This window comes from Chionomys nivalis, chromosome 7 (assembly GCF_950005125.1).
Source record: "Chionomys nivalis chromosome 7, mChiNiv1.1, whole genome shotgun sequence".
In the NCBI taxonomy this organism is placed as follows: Eukaryota; Metazoa; Chordata; class Mammalia; order Rodentia; family Cricetidae; genus Chionomys; species Chionomys nivalis.
In genome coordinates, this window is record NC_080092.1 from 16,706,993 (window position 1) to 16,731,351 (window position 24,359).

General features: G+C 39.7%; 1 protein-coding gene across 1 annotated transcript in view; it reads right to left on the reverse strand.

Annotated features, from left to right (window-relative positions):
* The window catches only part of Ranbp17 (RAN binding protein 17), a 329,913-nt gene that overhangs the window by 61,321 nt on the left and 244,233 nt on the right, over positions 1 to 24,359 (reverse strand). Inside the window, exons 19-22 of the mRNA XM_057775288.1 lie at positions 21,355 to 21,458; positions 15,736 to 15,824; positions 8,216 to 8,323; positions 6,337 to 6,419 (exon numbers count right to left, since the gene is read on the reverse strand). Of these exons, the coding sequence (XP_057631271.1) occupies positions 6,337 to 6,419; positions 8,216 to 8,323; positions 15,736 to 15,824; positions 21,355 to 21,458 (384 nt within the window). The remainder of the gene's footprint in view (positions 1 to 6,336; positions 6,420 to 8,215; positions 8,324 to 15,735; positions 15,825 to 21,354; positions 21,459 to 24,359) is intronic.

Consider the following 24,359-nt stretch of genomic DNA (forward strand, 5'->3'; position numbering starts at 1 on the left):
AGATGTTCAGCATCATCAACACAGGAGAAAGGAAATTCAAATCCACTGTCAGAAACTGTCTCATACCTTCTAGGATGGTGCTTCACCAAAATGTCAAGAGATGACAGCTGCTGGCAAAGATGGAGATGATAGAGAGAGAACCCTTGTACAGTGTTGGCACAGCCATCAAGAAAATCAGGATGAGGTTTCTGATGAAATCAAACACAGACCTACCATATGCCAATAACATCTACAGGCATGGGCACACTCAATAGCCAGAGTATGTACAATGAAACTGTTGATGGACAGATGGAGAGAGGACCAGCACACACACACACACACACTACATCATTCAATCCTAAAGAGCCCAAGATCTTGCCTTCTGTCATAGGCTGGAGAGTCTGGAGGGTAATGCATTATGTTAATTGAAACAAGCCAAACATAGAAAGAATAATCCTGCATGACCCAGCTTGCAGGTGGAATAACAACAGCAACAACTGTATTTGTGTTTCATTCAAAATGAGTAGGTCTTAGCTACTCTTGCCATGTAAGCGCATAGGAAACAATAGGGTTAACATGTTGATTTGCTTCTTCTATATAGAAACATTTCCTATTGTCTGTAGCCATCACATAACATCATTCCTTAAACAGATCCAATCAAGTTTCTTTTAAAAAGATAAAGTTGGGGGCTGGTGAGATGATTTAGGGGATGTCTGCTGCCTGATGACCTGAGTTTAATTCCTGGTCCTCATACAGTGGAAGAGAAACGAGTCCTGAAAGTTGTTCTTTGGCCTCCACAGACAGACAGACAGACAGACAGACAGACAGACACACACACACACACACACACACACACACAGGATGGTATATTTGCATACACATCCATAAGCAATAGAAATAGATAAGTTACTTTCACTTAAGACTCTAGCAATTTTGAGACTGACAGTTTCCCTGTTACATATCTATGTCTTTTTTTAAGTAAGTTTTTTCTTTAAAAATTTTTATTAGGTTTTTCAAAATTTCATACAATGTGTTTTGATCACCTTCATCTCCTCCTTAGGCTTGTTCCAGGCTCAACTTCATGTCCTTTTATTTTCATCCATCAAGTCCAATTTGTGCTGCCCACATATTTGTAAACAAAAAAATATAAGTGTGTCTGTGTGTGTATATTACACATGGGTGCCCCATGTCTATGGAGGCCAGAAAAGGGTGTTGGATTCCCTCAATTGGGGTTACAGGTAGTTGTGAACTACTCGATGTAGGTGCTAGGAATCTAAGTCCTGCCTTCTGGAAGAGCAGCAAGTGCTCTTAATCACTAAGCCATCTCTCTATAATCCCTTGGGGCTCTATTCTTATTTCTTCCAAAAATTCTGCCTTCTGTCACCCTTGGGACTGAAAGAGAAATCTCTTCCTAGGCTTCTAGAGCACTCTGAATACTTTTCAAGGATAACACAGAGCACAGGGTACTGTAATTCTTCATTTATCTGTCTGACTCTCCTGCCAGCCTTGCGTTTTCTTAAGGAAGAATCTGTGTTCTTCCTCCCACCTTGTAACTTATAGTATCACACAGTACATGCTCAATAAACATTTGCAGCATGGATGAAGGAAGACATTAGCATCTTGTTTTTCTTGAGTCCATAGGAGGTTTAGTTTAGCACTTGTTTCTTATACTCATCACGGAGTAATCTTTAAGGCCTTCCTTTTGGTAAGTTACTGAGATGGGCTTGGGGTCCTCAAGGTATCGCCTGCACAAGACTTTTGGAAGCTGTATTATCTGCATGCTATACACAAAGCAAAGGTGCTGTGGGAAATGTTCTTGTACCCAGTAAAGATTTGTCATTCATATTGGTTTAATAAAATGCTGATTGGCTCGTAGCCAGGCAGGAAGTATAGGTGGGGCAACCAGACTAAGAGAATTTTGGGAAGAGAAAAAGCAGAGTCAGATTCAGCCAGATGCTGAGGAAACAAGACATGTTTCCTCATGAGGTAGCGCCATAGTTATGTGGCAATATATACACTAATATAAATGGGTTAATTTAAGATGTAAGAGTTAGTTAATAATAAGCCTGAGCTAATATGCCAAACAGCTTATAATTAATATAAGCCTCTGTGTTTCTTTGGAACTGACCAGCTGTGAGACCCAGCGGGACAGAAACTTCCATTTACACAAAGGCTACTTATTGTCCATAGCCCTGGATAGTCTGTTTCCACCAACTGTTATTTCCTGCTGGCATTTTACAAAATCTCTACGTATTTCAAGACCAGTGCAACTCTCATCTATCTTCTTGTTATCATTTTAATGTAAATATATGACCACTTCTAAAGTTGTATTCCAGGAATTATTTTCTTAACAAGAGACATTTTTTTAAAATAAACAAATCAGTTTGTGCAACTATATAGCTGGGTATTTCTGGCTAGATCCCCTCTTCTGCCCCCCCCCCCCCCGAAGAGCTTCTATGTACTATAACAGACTTTGAGGACTCTGTAAATCCCATTGAGTAAACCACTGGCTTGTTAGCTTGGTCATGAGGAGTAGCAATGGTTTGTATTAAACTTTATAAAGTCAATTTATGAGTGTTAAAGAAGCATATGTTGCTTCAAAGATAAAAATTCTTTTTTTTTTTTAAAGATTTATTTATTATGTATACAACTTTCTGCCTCCATTTATATCCACCCGCCAGAGGAGGGCGCCAGATCTCTTTACAGATGGTTTGGAGCCACCATGTGGTTGCTGGGAATTGAACTCAGGACCTCTGGAAGAGCAGACAGTGCTCTTAACCACGGAGCCATCTCTCCAGCCCAAAGATAAAAATTCTTAAAAGAATTTTTTTGAGATGTTATCTGTCTGTTTGTCCATCAGTCTGCTCATTCATTCATCTATCCATGTGTATGAGTGTTTTGCCTACGTGTATGTTTATGCACTACACGTGTGTCTAGTGCCAGTGGGGGTCAGAAGAAGGCACTTGATCGCCTGGGACTGGAGTTACAAACAATTTTGAGTGGCCATGTGAGTGCCGGGAATTAAATCCAGGTCCTCTGCTGAGTCATCTCTCAGCTTAGGATGTACATTTTTCATGGAGAGAATAATCATAGTTTGTTCTAGCTATTTTTAAAGTTTAAGTTTTTACAAGCTAAGGTTCTGGAAATCAGCTACCAAAGGAAGAAACACAAGCAATCCCATGTTGGCCAGCCTCAAGAAGACAAGCAGTATTTCTCCCCTCTGTGCACCCTTCAACCAACAGATGTCACTAAAGATACCAGTACCCAGAGGCAATGGGAAGAAAAGATTAAACAAATGGAAACTGCGCATAAAAACACCCACTTCTTAAAAGTGAGAACTAGGTTTCCAGAGTAATAACATTTATTACACTGCATGCAACATTTTAACCAAAAATTTAGAGAAAGAAATTTCTTTTATTAAGTTGCTCAGGCTGAAGGATCATTGCACTAAGTTTTGAAATACATGTTCTTGAAGCAATTTAAAACTCATTAGAAATAATAGGCTAGGGCTAGTAGAAAATGTGGTAAAATTTAATCCTCACCCAAATGTTACCTGGGCTGTACAAACAGGAAATTGTTTTGTGCTACTGTGGCTAACCTCAGTGCTGACCCTGAGCTGTAACGGCAAGAGCAGCTGAGAGCTGAAGCAAAATTAAAAACTTACATCAAAGTATATCATGACAGAATGTAGATAAATAAAACAGCATATCAAAAGTATTATTTTTCTGCCAGTCTCATAGAGCAGTGAAGAAGAGATGGTCCACAAAATGTGCAATATATCAGGTGTATTAAGTGATGAGTCCTCTCTAGTACCACCCCACCTGAATACCCAAACATTATCCAGGAGAGGTGAGCTACAAGGAAACTCAATGAGGATGGGGACAGAAGGGCCCTTTAGGTTTCCTTGTCGTTCACCTTGGATAACCCAAAGAAATAAGTATTTCACGCTCAGCTCAGCCTTGCTGTTACTCTTTTGTCTTCTTGACTCCTAGATTGCAATCACATGATCTTCCTCAAACAAATATGCCAGACTCTCCAGAGGAAAAGCATGGTAAGAAAATATTCCAGATCCCAGAAGGCTGGAAGCCAGCATGGGATTCCACCGAGGATGGGAGACGATCTTGTTATTATTCTATGCGAAGTGTGTGTATTAAAGTCACTGGCAACACAGTTGGAGGATATTTTCCCACTTGTACCTTTGGTTTCCTCCAAGTTTTAGGATGCAAATCACTAAAACAAATAGTGCTTGTCATAAACCTCCTAAATCTTCTCAGGAAGCAGGAAGGGATATAGAAAAATTATGATCTACAGTCACACCGACTTCCGGTGAAATTCTAATCCAATCAGCTGACAGTTACATAATACCTGGCAAGCTTATTAATGCCAACAGATTCAATTTCAGTTCTTATTATAGTAATCACAGTGGCTAGTTATGGTAATTACAGTAACTGTCTTTGTTAGGGTTTCTATTTCTATGAAGAGACACCATGACCACATCAACTCTTATAAAGGACAACATTTAACTGGGGTTGGCTTACAGTTTCAGGGGTTCAGTTCATTACCATCATGGCAGGAAACACGGTGCTGGCAGACATGGTGCTGGAGAAGGAGAGTTCTACATCTTGATCCACAGGTAACACAAGAAGAGACTGCCACGCTGGGCACTGCTTGAGCATATAAGACCTCACTCAAAGCTTGCCCCTACAATAACATACTTCCTCGAACAAGGTCACATCTCCAAATAGTACCAGAGTCTTTGGGGACCATACCTATTCAAATTGCCACAGTAATTATACTGGCTAACTGGTCTAAGGCCTTTCAGGACAGTTTCTGACTCAATTCTTTATTACAAACTCCAACCTTCCCACGATCATACCTATGCTGAGGACTTGAGGAATGCATGGTAATAACCTAATACAGCATTTGTTGTATTTGCATATTTGATGATCACCCTTCTGACTGGACTGGGACAGAATCTTAACGTAATTTTATTTGCATTTCCCTCATGGATAAGGATAAAGATTTGTGGTCTACTCTACAGGAGGGAATCCATGTGTAGTACTATACACTCAGCACCAAATCCATGACTGAACAGGTCTCAGGCCCCATGATGAAACCTGATACTGCTGCTTTGCTGAACCAATACAGTACCAGGTCACCTTCTAGATACCATGTTTACACCTGCAGACAATAGCTACTGACCAATCAGTGCAGCTTCTCGCTACAGCAATTGAAGTGACTGCAAAGATCCATTGACTTCAAAAGATGCTGAAGATACAAGGTAGTTGAAGGGTCCACAGAAATAAGACATTTGCACCACCGTGCCCTTAAGGCTCAGGGAACACTGTGGAAGAGGATGAAGAAAGAACCAAAGAGCTGGAAGGTAGGGAGAAGGGCTGCAAACTGCCATCTCTGAAGTACGACACGACCATGGCGCATGGCAAAATCATGAACTCACTGCAGCTATGTGTTCTGGTGCTGGGTCCACGAAAGTGAGGCCCTCTGAGCAGTCAGCCATGGGTACGGAAGGGGCTCATGAAGCCTCCACTTACTGCGCTGATCCTGGGGGACAGAGCAGCATTTAATTGTATCCCACTGGAAGGTACAATGTCCACAAGCTCTGAAGCTTAGTTCTCTATCCAGTGTTACACCGCTTCCACAAGACACAAACCAAAATAAAGACTAACAAACATGGATAAGAGAATTAAAAGGAAGGGGCTGTCAGGGGAGTAGGGAGGGTCTGGAAACAGAGTTACTAGAATGGAGTAAATGCAGGTCTGGAATTGTTAAATAACAAAATAAATGCTTACAACTCAGAAAAGTTCCCAGAAGAAAAGTAACGAAGTTGTTTTCATTGGCAAGTGTTAGGGATGGTAGTTCTTAGGCTTAAACTGCTAAATAAATTATAAAAAATTTTAATGTGGTTGACTAGAACAATCTTGACTTGGGAACTCTACTTCTACGAGTACAGAACCAAAATATAACATTCCCTGTAATATTGTAGCAAAACACTGACTGCCATTTGCCAGGGTATTTCCTGACAAAGTGCTCTCCCAAGACAGCAAATTCCTTGATATAAATTTGAGAAATTCTGAATATACTATAACTTTAAAAAGTCTACTGTATTTTTTACTACTGACATTTGTATTTTATCCCAAAGTAATGTATCAGGTTGGCCAGGATGTCATTACCTCTCTGCCTGATGCTATTCAGGCAAGGGTCCTGCTTCCTGCACTATTACCCAGCTCACAAATTCATACAGATATGGAGGTTCAAAAGAATGAAACAATGAGCCTCTTTCCTTCCAGAAACAGGTTATGGCATATTGCAGAGACCAATGTGGAAAAAGGTATTTACCATAAGTGCAAATCATTTTGCTTGCTTCTCTGAAGAGAAGAATTCCATTAGGAGAGGATACATCAAAATTCAAACGCTGAGACCTAAGAAATATAGCAAAAGTCAGACTATTCCTGAAGATAAAGAGACCAAATATCAACAAGACAACAGTTGTATTTACAAGGAGCAGTCCAGTACCGACTACCCTTAGAAGAGCCCCTCCAACCGAACGGCTTCTGACAACATACACACAATAACTTCCTCACTATTGGTTGATTCAAAGGGTTCATTTTTTAATTTATCAAAAGAATATCCTGATACTTTATATCACAGATCTTCTATCTCTTTTCCTTTCTTGCAAAGTGGCTGATGGATAATTGTTTAAAAACCATAAGTTAAATACTTGCTATCTCCTAAGTATGAGTCATAAAGTTAAAAAAAAATGCAGAGTGACAGGAGACACAGGGTCTTTTAGTAATGCACAAATGTGAACTGAGCTGTTTCACGAATGGAACACATTTCAAATACACTACACAATTACAGACCATAGCTTCCACTGCACACACAAACAAATTCCACAAGTTCTCCCCACAGGTGGAGAGCACTGAACAGAGTTAAGGGATCGACAAATCTTCTGATGTAATATCTGCTTTTTAGCCCCCTCCCTGGCCTCATTTGGTGCTGGCATGCCATGCCTCTATGCTTTCAAGATACAATGGAATGTATTTAAACAATGTTGCAAGAAACAAACAAGACAAAACACCAACTAATTGTCCAACAAACCAAAAAAACTACCCCCAAAACCACAGGCCAATCATTGCTAATGTCTTGTTTGCTAAAGAAATTGCTGCTTTTCAAAATTAGTTTACTGTTAAGTACCATAATAACTCTGATTAGAAAAATGCAAATATGTAATTCACACTAAATACTAAATTTATACAGTGTTTCATGAAATATAAATTTTTATATGGCAATTATTGAGTCATTTGTGCTATGAATTACTTGCTATGGCAGACACAAAATGCTTAATAACATAGAACATTATTTTTTCTACTAAATGCCATTTTGGCATTGCATGTCTAATTAACAATTTTAATTATAAATAATTCACTTTTCTAATATTAAATATAAAGCCCATGTATTCGTTTAAGATACTTGAGAAAACTTTAAAAAAAACACTTAAGAGCTTTAAAAAAACATTTCTTTTACAAATCTTCCATCTCTCATGTAAGAGTTAAAAAAAAACCCTAATTATTGCTGTGAACAACTCAGCAAGAGAGTAAAGCTGAGCTGCAATCCATGTTCCTTCCCTGCCTGGCTGTCTGCAGAGAGGCAATGATGCAACAGGGTGGCTAAGTGACAGGCGACTGGTGCTAGGCCACACCCACAATGACACGTTTTAAAGAGGCAAACACAAGTAGGTTGCTGTACTGCTCCACCCCTTTGCCGAATCTGTCAGTGATTTTAAGCAGAGCACCAGCATCCCTGCTGCTCCGCACAGACGTAAGGGCTGAGGATGGTGTGGCTGCAAACACGTGCACCTAACACAGAAGGATGCTCAGGGTTAGCAGAGACACCCTCCCCGCTCCTGGGCAAAAAAACACCTGCATGTCAACTGCTCTGAGACTCAGTTTCCTTATTCATAAAGTGAACCCTCTCAACTCAGAGATCACATTTCCTTATTTAAAATTCTACAGAATTGTATCTAAGCAAAGAAATAGTTAAAATAACTGCTCTTCTTTTCCCACGTGGTGAGTTTGCATATTTTAAATAACAGCGGCTGTGGTCTTTCTCAGCCCCACACCCCTACAGTTTACTGGAACTTTCTTCCTTCCAAAGCTCATGTCTATTGCTTTCTTGCTAACCTGTGGCAATACCTAGACTGTGCACAGCTGCTTACCTGTTTTGCATCAGTTCTGCTAAAAGTTTTAAGATAGGAGTAGTACATGCTGGTTCTCCATACCATCGCTCAATAGCTCTCTGAAGAACTGGAAGATAGGCTGGATACCTTTTATAAAGTCTGTTAAAGAATTTAGGGGCAAAGAACTTGAAATGCCTCATAGTAACGGAAAACCAACTAACATGTACAAAGTCCTGAATACCATTCCCCCAAATAACAATAAAACAAACAAACAAAAAAATATTGCTGAAAATTAATGGGATTTTAAAAGAAGCAAGCAAACAGAAATCTGTATTTCTTTTGCTCCCTGGACAATGGCACTGTATAAATTACTCTTTCAAACTATACAGCTATACTTTTGGAGTAGCTACAAAGTTTGAATTTGTCTCCGTAAATTAAGTTGTTTTATTCCTGGTATCAGGCATAAGTCATAGATATACTTTTAAAAAGAAAGTAAATACATGCTTAAAGAATTATGCTTAATGTTATAGGGAAGAAAAGTAAATTTAGCTAAAGAGGAATAAAAATATGAGTCATTATTTTTGGGGCTTCTGAGTATTACAGCCAAGAAAAAGCTAAAAACCCACAAAAGCATAGAGAAACAGTAACAGTACACATTACAGATCTACCCCAGATTAAATTAAGTAGTTGACTTCTCTGCTTTGGTACCACTGGAACTCCAACAAACATCTGGGTTGTTTGTTACCCTGTATAAAAGGTCTGACCTGCTATTAATGCTCCATCTTCTGGGCACTACATCACTTGTTAGCCCTGTATGATGGAGGTAGCTCTAACCTGCTCAATGCCACTGTTGCTAAGGGTAGTACAGCGTCCATGCAGTCTCAGTCTCTCTGTCTGTGAGCTTCCCATTATATAGCTCTGGCTGCCCTGGAACTCATTAAGTAGGCCAAGCTGGCCTTGAACTCAGAGATTCACCTGCCTCTGCTTCCTGAGGTTGGCCTGCAAAGCATCCTTGTTAATACGAGGGAGCCTAGCTCTGATGAGCCTAGCCAGGGATGCACAGCATCAACAGCTGATGCATCTCTGCCAGCTTCACTTGGCCTCCTTCTTGGGAAATAGACAATAAACATAGGATTAAAGCCTCAAACTAGAGCATGAGCATCACTTTCTGTCTCGCTAGGTTCCCGCATCTCTTTCCCACTCACTTGTCTTTGTTTCAGATGAAAGCGCTGAACTGGATCTGTGTGGTTTGGACAGAGCTTGATGGTGAAAAACCTCAACATAACACCCCCTGTCCACTTCCGCCCAAACCCCCACCAGGTTCCTCGTCAAGGCACGAAGGCTGCTGTGTCTCCAATCTCACCATTTCTGCTCTACATAGTTTGGCTTATCCCAACCCCCTGCAAATCATGGGGACTCCAATCTAGTGCCCAGTTTCCCATATGCTGCTTCCTTCTGCCCCATCCCATCTTCCAACACCCAGCTCATGCCCCAGGTCTCTGGGATGTCTTGATTTTTGTCAAAAGGCACCAATCTCTTCTTCATCCCTCTGAGAAGCAGGGCTGGCTGTGTGCACTACCTGCTGTTCCGCGAGCTGGGAAAGGGCCGAGATCCATGCTTCACTACCATCTCCACCCTCCTATTCCACCACAGCTGTCGATGATTACTGAAAGCCCTTCCCAGCATCACTCTACCTGCTAGGCCACCTGGCTCGGGAGAGGGCCCATACATTACTGTGCTGCCCCACTACAGAACTTATCTCTGCATTCGAAGCCCTAGGAGTGCAGAAACCTGGGCTGCCTACTAGGAACAGGCTCAGTACAATGTAGATCCCAGTATTTGCTGTTGTAAACCTACAGAAGCGACAGAGCCTACATCGTAGAAGTGGATCTTGACTGTTTAAACAGTACTCCATGTTGAGCTTTAAGAAATCATTTCTACAATAGTGAAAACAAACCCTCCTAGGCCCGTAGTGTGCTGGGCCCCGACAGAGCAGGAAGGCAGCAGTTCCCCAGGAGAGATAGGCTCAGGCTGCATTCCCAAAACGGCTCCCGTAACAAGTATTTGCTGAAGCCCTCCTCAAATGTACTGTTTTAGAGCCTCCAGAGATACCAGGGAACAAAAGCACTAGGAAAACGCCTTCCCTTATGGGATTTATATCCTAACAATCAGGAAGTAAATTAAATAAACATGCTATAAAATAACACAAAGGAAAAGAACAAGGGGTGGAGACAGGAAGTGAGTGGATATGCTTAGGTGAAGAGCCAGATGGCTGCAAATAACCAAACTGTGTTTGATTCTCAGAACCTATATGATGGGAAGGGTAAGTTGTATTCTGATGCCCATAAATGTGTGCGCGTGCACACACACGCGCACACACACACACACAAATAAACATAAACCATGACTTGACTGCAAACTTGATCTGAACTGTCAGACAGTTTACTGTTTCTAAGTACTGGGATTAATATACAGATACCACATACTATGAACTGTGTTAAGGACCAGGAATCTAGAACTAGGAAGACAAGGCTTTCTTTCGTCATACTTCACCAGAGTGGCAGGTGTGGAAAGGATGCTCTCCCTGTTCAGGTAAGAGATAGCCTACGCACAAACTCTGGCATCATCAGGGAACAGACACCATCTCCAAACCTAAGTGCACTGGAGGCCCGCACAGGCCACCTGCAGCTCTAAGGACAGAGCAGCATGGTTTTTTAGAGCATGCTGTATCACACTGGGATAAGACCAGGGGATATGAAGGGGATGCTCCCTTTTCTGTGTGGAATGAGAGCAGTGACAGTTCTAATATGCTTCTGACAGAGGTGACTGCCACAGAGAAAGTGAGTGATTACTGGAAAGCAGAGCAGAGGTCTACTAAGCATGGAGGTTAAAAGGGCTTCACAGCGAGAATGCCAGGCTCAGATTACAGAGCGAGAATCAAAACCCAAGTTTAATTTTCCAGTGGCCTTGTGAGGACTACATATATCTGGGCAGAGAAAGAGAAAGGGAGCCCTTAGGTAGAAGGGGCATGGATCTAATTTCTCTTACCTAGATCTTCCCAATGAATACCAAAGGTCTACATAGACAAATGAAAAACCAAAGGCACAGACAGGATGCCAAATATGAGAAAGTGGGAAGCATCAAACTTGCTTTCATCCATGTGTCCTCCCATTAATCCATCCAGTAATTACTAGTAGTTTCCAGGTGCTGCACCACAAAAAAAGTAGTAAAGAGAAAAACCACAACTATTTCCTTTGTAGATTTAATTGTAGAAAAAGTGATATATGTAATTTTTAAAAAGTATGAAAAAAAAAGGAGCCAGGATAGTTGCTGACTGGGTAAAGGTGCAGCTGCTGCACCTCATGAGGTGAACTTGGTACTCAGGACCCCGTGGTGAAGGGAAGAACTAACTCCCACAGGCTGTCCTCTAATTTCCATGTGTGTATGCCATGGCCTACACACACACACACACACACACACAATGAACATAATTAGAAAAGAGGACAAAGCATTATGATACCTAAAACATGAGTTTTTTTTCATTCAAACTGTTGGGGGAAATCAGCGTGAGACCGTGGGTCTAGACTAGAAAGAGCCCAGCAGTTCATAGACTATCTGAATATGCTCCATAAACACGCCAACGTCAGTGTTGTATCCATGCAGAATATGTGAGATCTGCGCTGTGTCCATGAGGGGCCATGTGCTGTGTGACACGCCTGTGCTGTGTCCACGAGGGGCCATGTGCTGTGTGACACCTTTCCTCTCTCATGGCTGGTAACCCATCTTTTCAAACTTATTGTGACTTTTGGTTTCTCCCAAAAATCTCATTTTGCTTAAAATACTTGTCAATGCTTCACATATGTTCATGTGGTCCTTCACACGTGTCTGTTATAACACGTGCAATTAGTTGGTCAATAGGGGTTCCTTTTGCATGTTTACTTAATTGCAAACTTCTGGAAAGCACCACTTTATTCTTGTATTTCTGGTGCATAAAATGCACATTCCAAAGAATGCTGGCTCAAGGTGGCTGTTTAGGCTTCGTTTCTTCTGCTGTTCAGCTTGTTTCACATACAATGCCAATTACTTTCGCCTTGAAATAGACTTCTGATTATGCTGACCAACCAAAGTCATGAGAATGTGTTCTGCAGGTTTCATGCTGCCTGTAGAACATGGATATACATTTTGGAGTCTGATACTCAAGGGTCCCATACAATCTGTTTCCCTAACCATAAATGAGCTGTGTCCTAATGAAACATCTTTCTTACCCTAAACTGATGATCACTTGAAAGTGCTCTTCTTAACTCCCCAGGGTCCAGTCTTACTTGACCTGGCAAGAGTTAGGGTGACATGGTCACCTTTACAGGGCCTTTCCTGATTCCTTAGATAAATGACATCTCTTTCCTGTCTTGTTCTTGTTCCGACATCTACAGCTTCCTATGTTGTTGTAAGTCAGTCACACACCGGACTTGTTTGAACTAAAAAGTTCATTTGAGGTAAGAATTGTGTCTCACTAACCTACACTGTTCTTAGAACCAAGCACTCTGTGCTACGGAAGCCCACTTACTTATCTGCTGAATAAGTAAGCAAGTATGAGTCCTTGATTACCTGTTTTAGGAACAGAAATGACAGCGGTGACATGGCTGTTTTGTACCAGACATTTCAGTAGGACCTTTATGTAATCGCGCCATCACAGCAGCTCTGACAAGGGAACTATGATATGCGGATAGCTGGCTGCAGTATAAGACTGTCTTCTTACAGAGCTCATGTAATAGACAGTGCTGACTGCCTGTGAGAGCTCAGTGACCACATCACAGAAATTAGAGCATACGGAAATACCACATTTGTTCATCTTTCTGGACTTTTGACACCTTAATCTAAGTATAATCTGGGAAAGGCTTAAATAATGTATTTCAGTGCACTGCAAGGTAGTTTTCTTATTGCTGCATTCTTACTTTGGGGCAAAGGTATAAATGAATGATTTCTTGCTGAATTCTCTAGTCATAGAAAAATTATCAAGATGGCTGCTGTGTAGTTTCAGGCCATTTGGTTTTGGAAGGACGGAGTGATAAGCTATGCAGCTTGTGTAGGAGTTAATGCAGTCAGTGTTCATAGAGATGCTTCGGAATTAAATAGCTAAACACTAAAATAGCATTTTATCAAACAATCATCATAAATAAAATGTATTTTGACTTTACGATGACACGTGCTCTTACAGGAATATTTCTTCTGCAAGCTAAGGATTGCATAACAAATTAAAGAACACACATCTATGTGGATAAAAGGCAAATAAACTTTCCCCAGCAGTAATGTGGGAATCATCACTGACGGTTTGACATATCAATATTTCAGGAAGAATAAATGACTTTCATATCCGCATTTTTAAAAAATCGTATACTTATTCATTTTTGCATTACCTGAATACTTTGGAAAGAATCTGTACTTTATCACCTGAAACTGTTAAAAGTATTTCAAAATATTTTAATAAAGCTTTTTGAATGATCAAATAATGTAACTTTTAAACAAATTTTACTATTATTATAAATATTTGCTCTTCATCCCTTGCCCAAAGGAAAACTATAAATCTTGTCTCAACTGAATGAACACCATTTATCATATTCATTTTGTTGTCAATACAATTATGAAAAGCCTTTGGCCTTTTCCCAAGGAAGCTGATTTGCTACTGCAACTCAATTATTATAAGCAAGGCCAGTAGCAAGTCACTGCGTCTGGCAATGTGGCACAGCCTGCTGCATAGCCGACACCTCGCCCTCCACTCCTGACCCCAATAACCTCAACTGTGCTTAAATGGAGGAGATACTGGTTTCTAGCTCAAAACAAAACACCAAGTCCTAAGATTCTCCATTTCTGCCATCTGCTGGACAAATGCTGAAATGGAAACCAGATTATATTTGTTGACACAGGAGGGAGTTCCTGACCTTGGCTCTTCCTAAAACTGGTGAACAAGAAAAAAGCCTGTTAACTGCTGGATGGGCTGGCTTTGGAGCCTGGTTTCAAGCAAATAATCATTTTTTTTTTGTAACAAAGTTAAGCTTTATGATTTTTCCAAATAAATGGAAAGTTTTGATTTTAAAATTGGTTGTTTAGAGAAATAAAATGTTCATATGTCTCTGGTCTATCCTTTGTAGATTAATTTAAGACTTTCTTATGATTAAATTTATAACCTCTGCATACATACATTATATGTATAAGGCATGTAGTTGATTCTTCAGGGCCATAAAAAAAATCTTATCTGTCTGATCTCTAAGAAAATAAATGAGATAGGTTTCCATAGCAACTAAAGCTGTAAGTCACTAATACTCTAAACATTAGTGTTTAAAAATTTTCATCGTGTGTAGTGTTCGCTCTAAAATTTGCTCATATCTGTTATGTTTTGGGCCACAACTACGGCAAAGTCACTGAACACTGCTTTCAAGAAGTTTCCTTTAGAATATGTAAAGAAAGTTTGGATAAGAAAGGCTTAAATAAAGCAAGAGAGAAATTATACCCCTTAAATGTAAATTAAATCGGCATGTGACAGGCCTGTAATCCCAATACTTAGGTAGCTGAGGCAGGGGGACCAAGAGATCCATCCTTGGCTCCATGTCAAGTCTGAGGCCAACCTGGGCTACACCAAGACACTGTTTTAAGAAAGAACATCATAAAATAAGACAAATCAATTTGCTTTCAAGTAGAATTTTCTTATGTGCGAGGAGCTTCCAATGTAGAGGGCATGAAGCTATCATACTTGAGGAGTCACCTCCTGTTAGGATTGAAGATGGCTCAGCACACTCCCAACACGTTAATACATGTTTATGGCCATTGTGAAGTGTCAGACCTCAGACAGAAAGAATGCTTACTTATCTTAGTGGTCACAGTAAGCCAGCATACTGGATTGTTTCTTTTGCTAGATGATAACACCAAGTTTCTACAAAATAGAATGAAGAGCTGGGATTTCAAACCTTATCTGTCTCTTTTTATTCTTATGTGATGAAGCATTTCTATATAGGGCTTCCCCCTACTCCCATCTATACTACGATTTAGTAATGGTAAATCCAAATTTTATAGCCAATGACAAATCCCGACCATTTATCCCACTGCCTCCATGACCATTAACATCCTCATCAGATGACCAACTGTAGCATTATGAGTAAAATCTCAAAAAGATAAAGTAACCTTCTTAGTCCTGCTAATTGAGATGGAACAGAGACTTCTAATCGCCTCAGAAAATACCACATGGTTCAAATCACTGATCACAAGTACAGATACTAGCTACACGATGCCTGCAGCCCCAACATAAACAATCATTTGAGGGAAGTGATTTTTAAGTTGTCAATATTTAATGGTATCTATGAAAAGAGTGACCTCCTTGAGCCGGGTCTCTGAGTGCTGTGCTCAGTTATCTGCACCGCTGCTGCCGTGCTGTAATTTTTAGCTGATTACACATTAGTTCATTTAGCTTTGTTTCCTCTTCCCTACTGTGCCACACTATTAAACGAAAGAGAGGGGCCTGGCATCCCTCTGTGCGCAGAGCTGGGATTGTCACAGTGTAATAAGGATACATCCAGTCAAACAGCATGGTGTAGCTGGTCTTTGTGTTCAGTGCAAAGGCAATCCCTCGAAGATCTCTCGCCAGCCCGATCAACATACGCTGTCAGTGGGAAAGAGACAGAGTAATTGATTTTCACGTTAGCGCAGAGCAGATGGAGTAATAATCAGGCAATAATGACCACATATCTGATTCTGATTCATTAGCTAAAATGTCTCGCTCAGATCTCTTTCCATAGAAAACCATAGCCACTTTAATAAACAGACCATCAATCTGCTGACCAGTTCCACTTTGCTTCTTATAAACTGAGCTAAGTTGTAATTCCAGGAGCACAGAAACATTGAGACTCAATATACGTTTTATCTGAATACTGCCAAATTTGAAAAAAAAAATCAGGATTCATAATTTCACAAGAGATATATAGTTCAGACATTATTTAATAGCAAATTTCAACCAACCAACTGGCTTGACTAAAATCAACCTCACTATACAATTCAGTCTGCCCTAGCACTGGCATTTAAAGATCCCCAAAGAAAAGTTGCAATAATTCAGGACAAGCTCAAACTGGCCGGGTCACCATGATATACCCAGAAAGGCAGCCATATTGTTCAAGTTAGCGAACGACATAAGAAAAAAGTTCTGTATTTAATGTCACAAGACTCTGAAATTGAACTCCAGCTTTGTTTAACTCTGAAAGGCAAGGCAATTCATGAGTTTTAGTTTCTTCATCTATCAAGGGAGCTAATTATAATTACGGCCATTCGACAGACCTGTTGTAAGAAATACATTTCTGTGCAAAAATGCCTAGCAATTGCCTGAAAAACAGAAAGTGTGGTTCACAAATGGTTTCAGAAGGGACGGAGGAAGCCAAACCAAACCTCCTTGATATAAATAAAAAAGATCTGACTCTTACTCTGGACTCTTAATTAAGCTGTCCTTAGGATGACGATTAGGAAGAGAAAAGAAAACCCGTGAACAGATGCTAGAATGTCAGAACAAAGAGCACAAATAAACATAATTGCCCAACAAGGACTGTGATAGTTGAGATATACAACTGTCATTTCTGAATATGCTGCTTCAGTAGAAATGTTACGCCAGAAAATGGTCTCGGGATCTTTACAGATTGACCCTGGTAATGAGTGGAAAGCTGTCTAGTAAGATACCTAAGTTATCACATAGGCAATCAGTTTTGACTGTCTTCATTACAGAGGACATTTCAGTGAACCAAACCACAGTGAGCAGTCAGACATCCTGCTCCTCCTTCCTAACAGGAGACTCAATGTACCTGGATGTTATCCAGGGGATTTCTCGATTTCTATTTCTAACTGTTTATAGGATGATGGGAACCCGAAGTTCTGAATATGAACACTCCTAATTTCAATCTTTGCTGTTCAGAATGACTCATTTAGCTTTTTCCCATAAAATGACCAGCTCTTGCGTTTCTATAATTGCCAGGCCTCTTCACGATTATCTCATGTTACTATTACTTTTTAAAAACTGCTTACTATTCAGTTTTTTTCTCTCACCAAATAGACCTGGTCTTTCTCAGCTTTCTTCCTTCCTTGCAGCCCTTCAGAACAGAATCCATCATCTATGGTGCCCCCTCTGAACGCTCGCACGCCGGCCGCCATCTATGCTAGCCTACGGACTCTACTTGGCTTTCTAATCTATTACAGCATTTCTGAAAATTTCTATTTTTTATGTACACTTATACAGGCTACTCGTTAGGTAATTTCAAGCTTCCATATACACATAAGATATCCATTATTCAATTCTAAATTAGTGAACAAGAACCATGAATTTTACTTTATGCCTTGTACAAAGAAAGGGCTTTTTATAAAATGTCATTATACAAAAGATTATTTTTATTTGGTCAGAATTTTTCTTCCTTGAAAGTGCCAAGTTGATACAAAGGTTCTAATTAAGCGAATTTATGGTCTTTTTTAATACAGTAAAATGTGGCCATAAAATTATGTTTTACTTCTTTGAAAAGTTACTTTAGAGCAGAGGTAGCACTGAACAAACTAAGCATAAGTTTTAGATAGATTCACTCTAGCAGAGAAGTGTAGTGCTAATGTAAGAAACGGATTCATTATATTAATAAAAAAGTAGCAGTCCTCTCAGGGCAGCATAGAGTCTACACAGGTACATAAACAAGGCTACAGGAGAATTTTCTCAATACTCAGCTCGGGAACAAGACAGACAGCCTTTAGCAGGAGCTCACACTAGCTAGCAAATAACCCAGAATCTTGGGGAAGCGAAAAATCTAAAAGGTGATGAGTTCCAATAATTTTCTTGAGGTACATTTGAGGAGTGGTTAGGTCTAGTGATCTGATCCAATGACTCCTTTTTGGAGAGTCCAAGAAGAAACTGCTGAGAGCTTCAGTCCGCGGCATGTGAACAGTTGTCTGTGTGCCAAGTGTGAGACGGATGGGCTGGGAAACAGCTGAAACGCAGCTCCTTCCACCCTGACCCCCAAACAGGGTTTCTAATGGGAAGTCTGACAGACCCTTTACTGTAGTGGCACTACTGGGGCAGCTATAATATTATCCTCATAATTCTACTATATAATAACAACAAAGAAAAAGAAGGTGAAGGGTCATTGTGCTTTGTCTTTAGAATTAAGATGGCTGTCTTCATCCTTACAGCATACTCTTAATTCTGGAGACACATCTTAATAACCTCTAAATAGTTCCAACAAAAGAGCCGTGTCAGAGGAATGAGCAGGCCCCAAGGTGTTTCAACTGGAGTGTTTTCATCTGCCTTTATTGCTCTATCCCTCTCCAGAATTAAGGCAATAACCTGTGATAAATTATTCAGGAACTGCTACAGGGATCAAAGCAAAATCATTCTGTTAAAGTGCTGTTTGCAACATTTGGCACTTAGTGCGAAAACTTTTAATGTGCGCATGCTGAAAATCAAGGATTTTAAATAATTTAACATCGGGGAGTTTTTACGAAGGGACTAAAGATAGCAGGTTCCTATTTAACTGCTCCTCTTCCTCTGAGAAGTTTTCATTCATTTTTCTTAAAACCCGTGACGTCATGGCTGAATGGAGAAATATGCATGGACCATGGTAACGGCACACTATATTTTACTATGGATAAAATGACGGGGGATGGGAGGCAAGAAACATTTTGAAATAATACTCCAGTACTAGGATTTTTGTTTGTTTCTTTCTTTCCCTTTGACTTTGGAAAGAAAAAAAAAAACCAAAACAAAAATTCTCAAAACAAAAATTCAACATTTGCTTCAATTTTATTAGGACTAAATAAAGAAAACAAAGTTATGAATAAGGGCTTTTCAGCATTTCTTTTCCTCACAGTATTTCAGTTTGGCAACACAGGTCCTAATATCTGCATTTGAAGAATATCTATAAGCAGGGATTTGGACGATCCTGGTAAGGGTTGCAAATTAAATGAATTTGGCAGTCCTGCAGCATTTTCATAAAGATATTTTAACAGCATCACCTCCTGTGGTTTGGAATACTAAATACTTTATTGGAGAACAAAACAGGACTGTTTTCATCTCTAGTACTTGTAAAATGAAGTACCTGAAAGCACCTTTGCATGTATTATTTATTCACCATGATAGAAAAAAATAGCCTTAACCTAATAAATTACATTTAAGAGCATTTAGTACAAAAGTTTTGTTTATGATAAAGCAACAGATTTCGCTCCTTATTGGTAGCTTTAAGCACCAAGTTCTCTTCATACAAATTAGACAGATGGTGCTTACAGTAGAATTTACTAAAGGTCTGTCACAACAAATGCAGCCAAGCTGCATATTTAATCACTGCAGAATCTTGTCTACCTGCAGCTGCCAACTGCTAATCCAATTTCCCTGATAAATGTGGCAAGAGACACGATCAGCAATAAAGAGCATCTAACTCCATTTTCCTGCAGGGCGTCTTTTGATGAACATTTAGGACGGAAGCACGGAGTGCACTGTGTGGCCTTGGTTCGTGGCAGCTGCATGCATTCTGAGGCACAGTTCTCAGGTTACTCACTTAATTCTGCCACTATCATTACGTTGCTATTGATCTCAGTAGCTGTTGCCTACACAGCATTACTCTAGATGAAGCTGAATCAGGCAGTTATCATGCATCAAACTTGCTCAAAAGCCTGGAGATTTCCCCTTAATTACTTGTGATTTTATTTGCAAATACCGTTAAAGTGTAATCAAGCAGTCACTTTCCAGGGTCGTTAAGAACTTGCTAGTTTAGGGATGTATCACTGGAACTCCATTAAAAATGACTCTAGGAAGATGGTTTCTATCAAACTAGATGGAATTACATCCAAACAGGCTTAGAATATAATGAAATCTTCAAATGAGACAAATAAAATTTTTATAAAGATGGCAGTTTTTAACCTCACCCAATCTTTTTGATAAGGGGCAGCAAGGGCTACTTAAAAGCTGCAAATATTCTGTTGGTCAGAACATTTGGACAACATCTAAAAAATATAGTTAGTTTGGCTAGGAACGGACAAAAAATTCAGGAAGACCATATAAACAAAGAAAAATTAAGATCTTATTAACTTTTTAAGATTTCATGACTATGTTATCTTGATAAACATCTAGTTCAAGAACTCCATTTTAAACTAAAAGGTATAGCATTTAGGTAATCTTTGTTTCACAGAAGAATTATATAAATATCAGTAAAGGCCATCTCTTTTCTAATTGGTTTCATGGTATTTGTGTGTGTGTATGAGAGAAAGAATAAGCGTGGGAGGAGGGAAAGGAGCAAGAGAAGAGAAGCCATGAAATGAGGGTTAGTATTTCAACCTATTTCAAACAACAATATGTGACTAGGGCATCACCAACAAGGGTCCTACTTCTCTGGACTGCATTTATTATTCTTCAAAATAATAATCAGTGCAAATCTATTTAATATATCTCTGATACAGCATAATTTCGGGAGACACTATTTCTGTTTGGCAAAGCGCCTGCTTCCCATCCCCCCACGTTAAAATATGGGGCTGTTTTGTCACAAACAGCTTGCTACACTTAAGGATTTTACTAATAAAACATAATGTTGTCTTAGATATTATGACTGTTGCCACAGCTGAACTGACTTGTCAAATCAATCCTAATATGGCTCCCACAGGCACATAAAGCCTTATTTAGCTATCAGTTATCCTAATCACTTTGTTCAGTTTAAGAATGCAACACTTCAAGGCCGGCTCCTATTTATACACATATGCCTAGCCATTTAATAAAGTGCTGATTTATATAAATTCTTGTTTAAAAAATCTTCAGAGATGTAGGGTTTTAGCATGTATGCATGTCTCTCTCTGGATATGTGGAACACACAGAGCAGGGTGGATGGGAGGCAGCAATGTTTAAAGTGGCTTGCCCCCGAGAACTGTGCTATCACAGTGAGCATCATTGAGACAAATCTGCACCATCCCACCATGAACGAACTGTCTTAAGCCACTGCTGACCTCACAGCTCATTTGCATCTGGAACTAGAAAAGGGCTTACTTTATTAACGTTCATCTCACAAGTGTATTACTTAGAGACGTGGGCCTGAGAATATACACAAACAGACATATATGCAGCTACCTTCTCTGCTGGGGTGAGGCACTGAGGAAGAATGCTTGTATTTCTTCATGGGAGGAAACAGACTCACCTTTACTTCTTCTTGTTTAAAGTTGTTGTTAAATATTTGCAAAACTGTTTCAAAGGAGACCGTGAGAGGCAGCATAAAATTCTCAAATTCATCCTCATCTTCACCTGTAGAACAAAAGGGTCACTATGGTTTAAAATGTATGCTAATGTCTATTAGCTTCAACACTGAGTATTTCATTCAGGTTTGGAAATGGCCCTGTGAAGAGGTCAGCCTGCATAACCACTCATGCCACAATTGGCGCTTTGGTTCACTGAATTGAATATTTTGTTTTTTCTCTGTCCTTTATATCAAATGTAACAGCAACAATACTCTGGCTCTAACTGACTCATGCCTTAGGCATGTCCACCATCTTTACACCTCGAAGCCCCCGAGTTTCCCTACTTTCAAGGCTTTAAAGATAACAGTCTCTGCCGGGTGGTGGTGGCTCACGCCTTTAATCCCAGCACTTGGGAGGCAGAGGCAGGTGAATCTCTGTGAGTTCGAGACCAGCCTGGTCTACAAGAGCTAGTTCCAGGACAGGCTCCAAAGCCACAGAGAAACCCTGTCTCGAAAAACCAAAAAAAAAAAAAAAAAAAAAATAACAGTCTCCCCCTTTCTCTTTTTCTCTCTTTTGGTGCCAAGGCCCCAAAGGGCTCACAGACTCAAGTGCTCAGATAGTTCTAAGTTATTATTCTTTTTTTATTTACATTCTTTAAAAACGTAACTTCCAGGGGCTGGAGAGATAACTAGCTCAGTATTTAAGTGCACCTGCTGCTCTTACAGAGGATCTGAGTTCTGCTCCCAACACTGACATCAGACAACTAACAACTGTCTGGAACTCTAGCTCCATGGGATCCAACACCCTCAAACACACACACACAAATACAAATCTTTAAAGATTAACTTATCAATAAATGACAAAAGGATGGGGCCCCTCATGGTTTACTTAGATTCAACTGTTCTCCATGATCCTGTTCATTACAAACAAGAATAAAACGAGGTATTTCCCATAAATTTCTTATAGAAAGGTAGACTATATTTTCCTTAAGAATTCTGTCAAAACAGAATCTCCACACACTAAAAATCTGCATACTATTCTTTTCAAAATTGGTTTCTCTGAAATGAGATTGGCCTCTCATTCATCCTATGCCACAGGAAACCATTTGCTCATGAGCCAACAGAAAAAGCTTAGATGTTTTGCTGAAGGTCCCACTTAGAAGAGAGCTATATGGTTCAGATCTTCTGATTTCTGTGCTAATGGTGGTTTTAAAATACAGCATCTGGTAGGAAATGACCTCAGAGAAGAGACCAGTGGTCCTTAATGGTTGGTACTTGCTCTAGAAGCAGGAGCATTACCTGGGGCTTATAAGATGCTAACTTCCAGGCTCCACTTCAGACCCAGTCTACTGTGTCATAATTTCTGGGGCAGAGAACAGCAACTGTTGTAGCAGCTTTCCATATGACTCAGATGCCTGTCAACTCTAGAGAAATGGATGTATTCATCCTGGTACAGATGATGAAGTCCAAGCCACCTCCCCCAACACATAGGAGATCAATGATGGGTCTTTTGACTCTTCTTCAGTGGCGGCTGATCTGGTTGACCCTGATCAATTTTTTTTTTTTTTTTTTTTTTATGATTCCTGATTCCTTCTCCCCTTAAGACTTATATAATTTCTCGTTAGAGTCCAACAGAATAGAGAACACAAAAAGATGACAAAAGTTAAAGAATCTTTCCTGGTGTTCTAGTCATGGGTAAATAATAAGGCAGACCAATTGATAATCTCTGCTCTGTCATATGGCTTTGTGATCATATCATTCTTCATATCCAATACCGTTTGTCACATAAGTTATTTTCAAGGCTTGCATTCAAAGATGCCATCTAAAGATGGCCACACCCTTCCTAAGCCTTATACAGGGCTCTATCTCCTTCCTTTTTATTTCTGTTTCATGTCCCCCTGATTTTTAATCAGACATTTAATAATACCATCAATACTGTAGGCACGTACATGATATGATCGTCGTTTGATCAAGGCTCTTTGTACTGAAGGAGAGAAACTGATAATGTGCAATTATTAACTACTAACCTACACTGGCTACTTATCTTGGCCCTAGCTTCGGCACGCTGCTACGGTGTGGGTGCCAGTTGATGATGCAATGCTCTGCAGTACATAGGTTCAGGAATCTGACCTTGGCCACAGATTATTTAGGCTTGGGTGTCTTACTAATCACTGAATCTCAGCTTCCTCATCTATAAAATAAGGATGAAACTATCTTTAAGGTTTCTGTAGTGAATTAAATGTAGTGAAATTTTCTTGTATTTTAATAAATAAAGCTTGTTTGCTAATCAGAGAGAAAAACAGCTATACTGGTCAGTCTAACAGACCAGGCAGTGGTGGTACATATCTTTAGAGCCAGTGGTCACACTGGTTTGCCACAGAAGTCAGGTGGTAGTGGCGCATGCCTTTAATCCTAGCACTAGAGAGGAATATAAGCCAGGAACTAGTTCTCTTTTCATCAGGATTTCTTATAGGTAAGAGCTCTCTAGTGGCTTGGCTACTTTGCTTTTCTGATCTTCAGGTTGAACCCTAATAGCTGTCTCTAGGTTTTTATTATTCATTTGTGTTACAATTAAATGCTAAAATACATGCAAAATAGATGTTTCATATATACCAATGGTATATATGTACTGGTATTACAGTGTTAGCTCTGAAAACAGTGCCTTCTGTTACTAGGGAAATACTGTGTTTGAATGGAAAACATTTGTTTCAGCAAATTTCCAAAGTCCTGAGTCAGGTCAGATTAAAGGTCCAGGTCTGTAAGATTAGCACTTGGAAGAAGGGGTGGGGGATCAGGATTTCAATGCTAGGCCCAGCCACTTGAAAACCTGCTATACCAAAGTTGTTTTTTTTCTTTTTCTTAAAAAAAAAAGAAAAAAAATTTTGATATAAATAAATAAATAAATAAATAAATAAATAAATAAATAAATAAAAAAAAAGGCCTGGGCAGGTAGCTCAGTGGTAGAGTAG